This window comes from Plecotus auritus, assembly GCF_963455305.1.
Source record: "Plecotus auritus genome assembly, chromosome: X".
NCBI classification, from domain to species: domain Eukaryota; kingdom Metazoa; phylum Chordata; class Mammalia; order Chiroptera; family Vespertilionidae; genus Plecotus; species Plecotus auritus.
Genome location: NC_137784.1, coordinates 130,722,520 through 130,732,316, shown reverse-complemented (window position 1 = coordinate 130,732,316; position 9,797 = coordinate 130,722,520). Strand labels below are relative to the sequence as shown.

The following is a 9,797-nucleotide window of genomic DNA, read 5'->3' as shown; positions in this document are numbered from 1 at the left end:
GGCGAGGAGCACATCTTTGAATCGAACAGCCTGAAGAGTTTCATCCGCTTGCTGAACCTCCATGGTTTTAGCAAAATACACCAAGGCAACTCTGCAGTTTGCTCTCCAGGGAACAAGATAATGGTAAAGTAGAAAGACCTCCCATTTCCCATGTTCCCTGTTACTCAAACATCTTCCTAGTGGACCCAGAAGAACGATATACTGAAAGGGCTTCATTTCAGGGTCTAACCCTTTTTCACATGATATACAGTGTTTATCAGAAGATGAGAAAGTACAGATTTTCATTTGAAACTATGGCTCCCTCAGAGACAACCTGCAGGGATGAGTAAAGACTCTGAGAGGCCAGTTAATGTCCAATAGATATATTTTCTCCACAATTGACTAAATTAATTAATTTTGTTTCAGATCTACAGAAATCGCAATTTCCAGAGAGGCAAGCCTTGGCTCCTGGAGAACATTAAGGCACAAGGCAACTAAGTGACTCGTGTTTGTCCAGGTTCAATGCCACCCCTCCAAAGACAAAAAAGAAGATGGCCCCCACAAGACACTCCCCAAGAGTACACCATGAGGACAGCAACAAAGAAGCTGAACAAAAGGCTCAGGAGACAGCCAGGAATGATTGGGGACCCAGTGCCACCCAGGCATTGGAGTTCTCCATTCCTCAGCCCCTGAGCAGTGCCAGGGAGGTCCAGTGCCCAAGTGCAACCAGTGGTTCAAGTGTGGAGGACACTTCTGGTAATGTCATGTTTGTGCCTATGGCTACTACCAGAACCGATGGCACAGGGGATCTGCCCCCACCCCCCAAATGAACCACTACAACGTTCGGTGATGTCTTTGCACAACATCTGTTATTCCATTCTGATAGCTGGCCTTTCAGACATGGCTCCACCTGAGGACCCTGACCAGGCCAAGGAGGAGGAGCGTGAGGGCTCCTCCAATAACAAGTGAACTGTGAGCAGTTCAAGGACAATTGCAGGCCCATAATATCACAAGCTTTGTAACCACAAACCCATTTCTGCTTTAATAAAGAAAGGCAAAACTACATGGTACAAAATAAACAATCCAATGAGAATTGTGAGTCCATGTTCTTCTGTTTCCATGCCACACAACTTGTCAGATGATCCTGAGGAGGCTAGAAATCCTGGCCCCAGAAAGATGTTCATCCCTGCTGTCCTCTTTTATTTTCACCCACTCAGCCAAGGATCTGGCTAGGGGGTCCTGAGGCAAGCCCAGGAAACCTGGTCCCCTGAGCCTTGCCTACTGGACAGGAGACAGAACTGCCTGACTCCTGACCTTGGGGGAATCACCTTACATTAGTCATGCATCCTGAAACAGGAGGGTCTTTACTCACGGGTCCCCCTATGATGCCAGGAAGGTTCTGATCAGCATCTGAGTGTCTCTAGCCCAAGTTCCAGGGGCCTTCCTGGGAGGCCCACCTAGAATTCAGGCAACCCCATCTGCTAAGTGGTGTACGACAGAGCCAGTCAGGTTCAGAAGATGGCCATTCCAGGCGACACCTGGGAGAATGCCCATCATCCTCACAGCTAACAACCATTAGCAACCCTGCTAGAAGGGACCCAAATAAATTAAAGATTGCCCACACAGGAAAACAAAAACTCTACCCATCACTTTTACATAAGAGCTGTATTTCAGATCTGTCCTTGGGTCACGAGGTAGCTATGTGACATGTGTAACACAAGACCTCATAAGCCAAGGGACACTTTTACAACAGACAAGTCACTTGCCAGGGGAGACAGGTGCTTTCTTTCAAAGTCTGATGTCCCCTTCACTGTGAATGAGGCCATGCCTGGCTGGTCACCCTCAGGCAATCATTCAGTGCCCGCTCCCAGACCTCCCACAAGGATCCCTGGGTGCTACTGAAGCGTTCTCTGTGTTTGAACAGAGAGAGAGAGAGAGGGAAAACGTGTAAAGGATTTCCCGAGCACTAACCACTTCTAAAACATTTCTCTTTGCACAGCCCTGAAATGAGCAGAAGCAAAAAGATTGATAAAACCATGTTATTTCCGGCCAGCTTTCCCGTTTCCCTGAAGGTCAGAGTCCTTGAGACAGTCAATGAGCCCAGAGAGGCATCTCAGGAGGACAGTCTCCTACCTCTGAGCACGGAAATCTGTTACCCTTTGAGACAGGATGGAGGGACCCAGAGAGTATTATGCTAAGAGAAATAAGCCAGAAAGACAAGTATCACGTGATCTCACTCACATGTGGGATCTAAGGAGCAAACTAAACTGATGAACAAAATAGATCCCGAGACATAGGAGCATGGAACAGACTGTCAAATCTCAGAGGGAAGGCGGGGGTGGGTAGGAAGAGACTAACGAAAGAACTTGTGTGCATAACCCAGGGCCACATCAACCGTGTAGTGAATGGAGGCCTGGGGCAGGGGGCTGGTGCCGGCTGGAAGGGGTCAATGGGGAAATCGGGGGAGCTCCCTAACACTTTTGGCAATAAAGATTAAAAAAAAAAAAAAAAGGCGGGCTTAGGTAGGAAGAGGAGATTGGTCTTTGAGACAGGAGCCCAGCACTGCCCAGGTCATGTGACTCATGAATAAATCCTTGCGTTTTCAACAGCACCTGCCTCAGGCGTTTGGCTGTCCTTGAGGCAGACAGCAGAACCTCCGTTTTTGTTGGGTTCCACCCTGACTGCCACAACAGGGCCTTAGACTGGGGACAGAGATCCAGAGCAGGGCCTCTGGTTAGCGGAGGGCAGGGCAGAAGCACTGCCTAGGGTCACGGTGAGTACGGGGGGTGGGAGCCCCTGCCCCACCACACACTCAGCATGGAAGGGCTTTGGTGAGGGTGACCACACACGCCTCTTCCGGGTCTCAGAGACCCCTGCCAGAGCCCAGTTCCTCACTTCCGCCTCCACATCCGGGTCTCCGAGACCCTGGGATGCCCGGGGGAGAGCCCGAGCAAGCTCACATCCACAGAGGCGGGCCCGGGGCCTGGCCTAGTGAAGGTGAGGGTGCCCAGGGAGGGCAGAGGGACCCCGGGGCCTCGAACAACGGTTTCCGTCCTTGGAGCACCCTGGGCGGGGCGGGGTGGGGGGTGACCACATGCGGCGGGTCGAGGTTGGCGCAGCCAGGTCTGGGCGACTCTGGTGGTTTGGTGAGAGGCGCGGTAGCTCAACATGGCCGGGGCGGGCCCAGGGCCCTCCAGATCCATCTGGGGGCGGGCTTCTTGGGGGGAGGACCCTAGGCAGCGTGTCCTTCCGTCCACCTCCACCCGGGTCTCACAGAGGGGGATGGAACCAGGGACCCTGGGACCTAGAGCAGGGCCATCCCCGCCCGGGAGCTCGCAGGGCGTGAACGCCCACACACAGCAGCCTCTGTGACCCTTACCCTGGGCTCCGAGAACCCCGGCCTTCGGGGCGGAGGCGGACCTCACCTGGGCAGGAGGCGGGCCCAGGCCCTGCCAGAATCCAGGTGAGGACCTGGGTGGGTCCCACCGCAGAGGGAAGCCCGCAGAAGTCCACCCCTGCTGTCCACCACGCGGGTGGCCACACACAGTGTGTCCTGACTCGCACAGCGGGCTCTGAGGCGGGGACGGTGACAAAGAGCAGGGCCTCTGGTCAGCATGGTGGGCAGAGCTTCCTAGAGTCAAGGTCAGCTCGCTGAGGGGGATGGAAGGACCCGAGACCCCACCACAGAGCCAACCAGGCAGAACCCAGGGGAGGTGGACACACGGGACATTATCTCACTTCCGCATGCGGGTCTGAGAGTCTCTGGGGGTTGGGAGGGGGTTTGCTGTAAGAATGATGACCCCAGGCCAGCACAGGGTGGGGCCAGGAACTGGAGAACAGATGTGGGGGGGCCCGGTGAGAATGACGACACCCGCCATTATCTCCCTTCTGTGTTTCCATCCAGGTCTCAGAGACACTGGGGGTTTGGTAGAGGGGGTGGGACCCTGGAAGCTAGACCAGAGTCAGTCCAGGTCCCAGAGACGCTGGGGGCTTGTGTAGAGCAAGTGGAACCCAATAGAGGCAGATGGTGCGCCAAGGACCCTGGAATGTAGACCACAGTCAATCCTGGTCTCAGAGACTCTGGGGATTCAGTAGAAGGAGTAGCACCCCATATAGGCAGATGGTGTGCCAAGGACCCTGGAAGCTAGACCAGATTCAGTTCTGGTCTCAGAGACTCTGGGGTTTCAGAAGAGGGAGTAAGGACCCCATATAGGCAGATGGTGCACCAAGGACCCTGGACTCTAGATCAGAGTCAATACTGGTGTCAGAGACTCTAGGGGTTCCGTAGATGGAATAGTACCCCATATAGGCAGATGGTGCATCAAGGATCTTGGAAGCTAGACCAGTGTCAGTCCTGTGCTGAGACTCTGGAGTGGAGTAGAGGGATGAGGACCCCATACAGGCAAATGGTGTGCCAAGGACCCTGGATTCTAGACCAGAGTCAGTCCTGGTCTCAGAGACTCTTTGTTCAGTAGAGGGAGTAGGACACCAATTAGGCAGATGGTGGGCCAAGTACCCTGGACTCTAGAGCAGAGTCAGTCCTAGTCTCAGAGACTCTGTGTGTTCAGTAGAGAGTGTAGGACCCCACATAGGCAGTTGGTGCACCAAGGACCCTAGCAGCTAGATTATAGAAAGTCCAGGTTTCAGATACTTGGGGGGTTTCGTAGAGTGAGTGGGACCCAATATAGGCACTTGGTGGGCCAAGGACCTGCCAGAGTCAAGGTGAGGACCCTGATGGAGAACGGAGGGATTGTGGAATCTAGACCAGAGTCAGTCCTGGTCTCAGAGACTCTAGGGGTTTGGTAGAGGGAGTGGGACCCCATGTAGGTAGATGTTGTGCCAAGGACCTGCCAGAGTCAAGGTGAGGACCCTGATGGAGAACGGAGGGATTGTGGAATCTAGACCAGAGTCAATCCTGGTCTCAGAGATTATAGGGGTTTGTTAGAGGGAGTAGGACCCCATAGAGGCAGAGAGTGCACCAAGGACCCTGGAATCTAGACCAGAGTCAGTCCTGGTCTCAGAGAGTCTGGGGGTTTGGTAGAGGGAGTAGGACCCAATACTGGCAGATTGTGCGCCAAGGACCCTGAAATCTAGACCGGAGTCAGTCCTGGTCTCAGAGACTCTAGGGCAGTGGTTCTCAACCTTTCTAATGCCACGACCCTTTAGTACAGTTCCTCATGTTGTGGTGACCCCCAACCATAAAATTATTTTCGTTGCTACTTCATAACTGTAATTTTGCTACTGTTATGAATCGTCATGTAAATATCTGTGTTTTCTGATGGTCGCAACCCACAGTTTGAGAACTACTAGCAGGGTCGCCTAAGACCATCAGAAAACACAGATATTTACATGAAGATTCATAACAGTAGCAAAATTACAGTTATGAAGTAGCAACAAAAAAAATTTTATGGTTGGGGGTCACCACAACATGAGGAACTGTACTAAAGGGTCGTGGCATTAGAAAGGTTGAGAACCACTGCTCTAGGGGTTTGGTAGAGGGAGTGGGACCCCATGTAGGTAGATAGTGCACCAAGGACCTGCCAGAGTCATGGTGAGGACCCTGATGGAGGACGGAGGGACCCTGAAAGCTAGACCAGAGACAGTGCTGGGATCCCGCTGGGGGGATGACTACACAGCATGTGCTGAGTTGCACAACAGGGTTAGGATCGGGAGCAGTACTGGAGAGCGGCAGGGGGTGGGCCCAGGACCTTCCACAGTCCATAGGCAGGCCTCACAGGAGGATGATCATAGGTGGCATTTTCTTTTTTTTTTTTTTTTTAAAATATATTTTATTGATTTTTTACAGAGAGGAAGAGAGAGGGATAGAAAGTTAGAAACATCGATGAGAGAGAGACATCGATCAGCTGCCTCCTGCACGCCCCCTACTGGGGATGTGCCCGCAACCCAGGTACATGCCCTTGACTGGAATCGAAACTGGGACCCTGCAGTCCGCAGGCCGACGCTCTATCCACTGAGCCAAACCGGTTTCGGCAGGTGGCATTTTCTTATGCGTGCATCTGGGCCTGACAGTGTGGGGCTTGGGTATAAAGAGCAGGAACTCACATCAGCAGTGGGTGGGGCCAGCATCTGCCAGAGTCAGGGGAGGATCCTAAGGGAGGACTGAGGGAACCTTGGATCCCACCCCAGTGGGGACCCCTCAGAAACGCGCACCTGCCCTCAGCCCTGGGGTTTCTGGGATCGCTTTCCCATGGATCCTCCCACTCCCTTTGCTCTCAGGAATCTGAAAGAGGTGGGGCCTTACACAAAGGGTGTGGTATATGGACAGCAGAGCCAGGACACTCGGGCACTGCAAGTGGCCAAGCTATTGAACATGAGGGAGGAAGGAGGGGGAATTCTCCTCCAGTACAAATGTGGGCCTCACGGACATTCACCCCACTTCCACTTTCAGCTCCGAGAGACCCCAGGCAGGGCTGTCCGACAGAGAGCACTCTGATTTTGGCTGCGGTGGTGGTGGGCCTCAGGCAGGTGAGAGAGCTGGACTGAGGGGGCCACGTGCAGGTCAGCAAAGGAGGAGGGGGGAGGTGGCCCGGGCCCTGACTTCTTTTAAGGTGAGGAATCTGAGGAAAGACAGCAGGAACCCTAATGCTCCTCCCCTGCTCCCGAGTCTTGCTGTCTCCTTTCAAGCTTCAGCTGAGGACTGAGGGAAAAACTCACATCACAACAGGTCGAATCCCAGCCTTACTTTGCCACTTCTGTCAGCCATGAGAGAAAGTGGAATATGGTGGCTAGCCGTGGTGTCCCTCACGTCCTCCACCAGTGACTCAGGAAGGTGTGCTTTTTACTCTGAAGGAAAGTGGCCTCAGGTCAACACAGGAAGTTGTCCAAGACCCTGTGAGATGTCAACGTTAGGACTGAGGGGACTCCCCGTCCCAGGGCAGATAGCCCCCACAGAGTTTGGCCAGGTCATACTGTATCCCGTGGGATGTCCTGGGCAGGTGTGGTCAGATGTGGGGAGGTTCACTCCCCTCACTTTCTTCTGTTCAGTCTCAGGGGTGTGTAGCCTTGTTCTGAGCGTTTTGCCTCAGGGCCAGCAGAGGGGAGGTTCACGGGCCCTGCCAGGGGAAAGGTGAGGACCCTGAGTGAGGACGCAGGAGACCATCCAGGCCAGAACAGTGGGGAACTCACAGAATCCTGGCCTCCCTCTTGTCAGCACTGGAGGCCCATGGCTGTGCATGCCACCTGCACGCTGAGGTGTTTCCTCGTTTCCTGTTACAGGGGCTCCAGGAACCAGGGCATAAAGGCCTTGGTCTGAAGCACAAAACACAGGTCACAGAGCAGAGGAGGTCCAGGCCGTGCCAGCAGTCAAGGTGAGGTGCCTGCCCTCACCTAGAATGTGTCCCCAGGTTCTCCCCCATGCCAGAATAGAGGAGAACCCCTGCAGCACCCGACCCCACCCCACTGCCAGCCACAGAACCCTGGCCTATGACGACTGTACCCTGAAGAACCATCTGACTTCCTCATTCAGGATCTTAGGGGACAGGCCACCCAGGAGGAGAGACCCCAGTGAGGCCCAAGAGCACCCCTAAAGGGGAAACCTGTAGCTCTACTTTGTCAAAGCGGACAAGTGTGTACCCAGCTGAGGCCACTTACACTTCCTCTCTCCCCAGGCCTGTGAGTCCTCATTGCCCACCTCCTGCCCGCACTCCTGTGGCTGCCTGACAAGAGTCATCATGCCCCGAGCTCCAAAGCGACGACGCTACACGCTTGAGATTCCCGAGACTGTGGAAGAGGTTTCTTCCTCCTCCTCCTCCACCTGCTCCTCCTCTTTTCCTTCCTCTTTCTCCTCCTCCTCCTCTTTCTCTTGCTACCCTCTGCTTTCAAGTACCCCAAGCACCCCGGAGGAGGAGGAGGAGAAGGAGGAGGAGGAGGAGGAAGAGGAGGAGGTTCATGCTGCTGCTGGGACACTGAGTCCTCTCCAGAGCTCTCCAAGTGCCTGTGCCCCCCCTACTGCCTTTGCCGCTGCTGCTCCATTGAGCCAGTCCAGCAGCCAAGAAGAGGAGGGTCCGAGTACCTCCCGGGCCCTGCCAGACACAGAGTCCTTGCCCAGAGACGTGATTGATGATAAGGTAGCTGATCTGGTGGGGTTCCTGCTCCTGAAGTATCGCACAAAGGAGCTGACCACAAGGGTAGAAATGCTGAGTAGCATCATCAGAGAGCACCAGGACCACTTTGCTGTAATCTTCAGCGAGGCCTCTGAGTGCATGCAGCTGGTTTATGGCATTGATGTGAAGGAAGTGGACCCCACCAGCCACACCTATGTCCTAGTCACCAGCCTGGGCCTCACCTATGATGGGATGGTGAGCAATGAGCACAGTATGCCCAAGACTGGCCTTCTGATACTCATCCTTAGTATAATCTTCTCGGAGGATGGTTGTGTCCCCGAAGAGAAGGTATGGGAAGCACTGAATGCCATGGGGGTGCATGCTGGGATGGAGCATTGCATCTATGGGGAGCCCAGGGAGCTCCTCACCAAAGTTTGGGTGCAGGAACAGTACCTGGAATACCGGCAGGTGCGCAACAGCCAACCGGCACGGTACGAGTTCCTGTGGGGGCCCAGGGCCCACGCTGAGACCACCAAGTTGAAAGTCCTGGAGTTTTTGGCCCAGATCAATGGGAGTGACCCCAGATCCTTCCCAGACTGGTATGAGGAGGCTTTGAGAGAGGAGGAACAGAGAGCCCAGGCCAGAATTAGCACCACAGATGATACTACTGCCATGGCCAGTGCAAGTTCTTCTGCCATGTCCGGTAGCTTCTTCTGCCCTCAGTGAAGTCCAAGGCAGATTTCGTTACTTTGTGTTTTAAGAGGGAAGTCAATGATCCAAGCAGTGGAGGGCCAGACTAGGGGATTATAGTGAATAACATTTGTGTGTCTCGTTCCATTGGGGTGACTTAGAAATGTATCTTCTTTTATTTTTGATATTTTAAAATGTTACTATAAGTAGAATGTTTATTAGCTTCGGAATCTAAGTTTACAAATGACACAGGTCACACGTTTATTGTTATTTAACTTAAGACAAAGAGCTTTGCTATTTTGTAAAACAAATTGGGAATCCTTCATTTTATTTGTACTCTGTAACCAGATAACATGGAATTGGAATGGGCTTTTTTTTTTTTTTTTTAATGTGAAAGAGCATAGCTGTAAAACAGAGATAAAATAGTTAATTTTTGAATTCTTGCATCATTTTTAGTCTGTCGTTCTGTAAAAATAAAATATATTACCTGGATTTTCTTAGCTTATTCAAGAATGTAGAAAAATAAACAGTAAAAAGACTCTTCTCACTGCTTCATGTGCACCCTAAACATTCATTGAGCCTCTGTCCTCACCAGGAAAGGCAACCCAGCCAGAGAAAGGGAGGGGATGCAGAGCAGAGGAGCTGCGCACCGGGACTGGAAGGACGCTGGCTTGGGAAGGGAGTGAACACAGGCAGCTTTGGTCCCCTGGGCCTTGTCTTTGAGAGTGGGTATGTTTCCATACACACGAGGACATAAAAGCTGAAGTGAGGTTTATGTGCTTTAAGACAGGAGGGGTGAGTCAGCCAGAGTGGGGGGTTGCTCATGTGGAGTGCAGTACTGAGGCTCAGGCCCGATGATGGTGATGTGTAGCCACCGGTTGTGACTGTCCTATTACAGTACGGGCCAGGTACTCAGCCCTGTGGAATCTGAGGCCTGCCAAGTACTAGGACCCCCTTCCCCAGGTAAAAGGCAAGGACAGTGGGTGATGTAGTCATGTCCCCCATGATCGTGGGCCGTCTATTCATTCCTCTGTGCCACCTTCTCAACTGTAGACTGGGGTGACA

At 53.1% G+C, this 9,797-nt stretch overlaps 1 protein-coding gene across 1 annotated transcript; it reads left to right on the top strand.

Moving 5' to 3' along the window:
• Positions 1-879: 879 nt before the first annotated feature.
• On the top strand, positions 880-8,768 carry LOC308240296 (melanoma-associated antigen 10-like; the record flags this gene model as incomplete). The annotated part of the gene is made up of 4 exons (XM_080653186.1): positions 880-944; positions 2,847-2,976; positions 7,216-7,307; positions 7,823-8,768. The coding sequence occupies 4 exons, from the start codon at positions 880-882 to the stop codon at positions 8,766-8,768; spliced, it is 1,233 nt and encodes a 410-aa protein (XP_080509312.1).
• Positions 8,769-9,797: the final 1,029 nt, after the last annotated feature.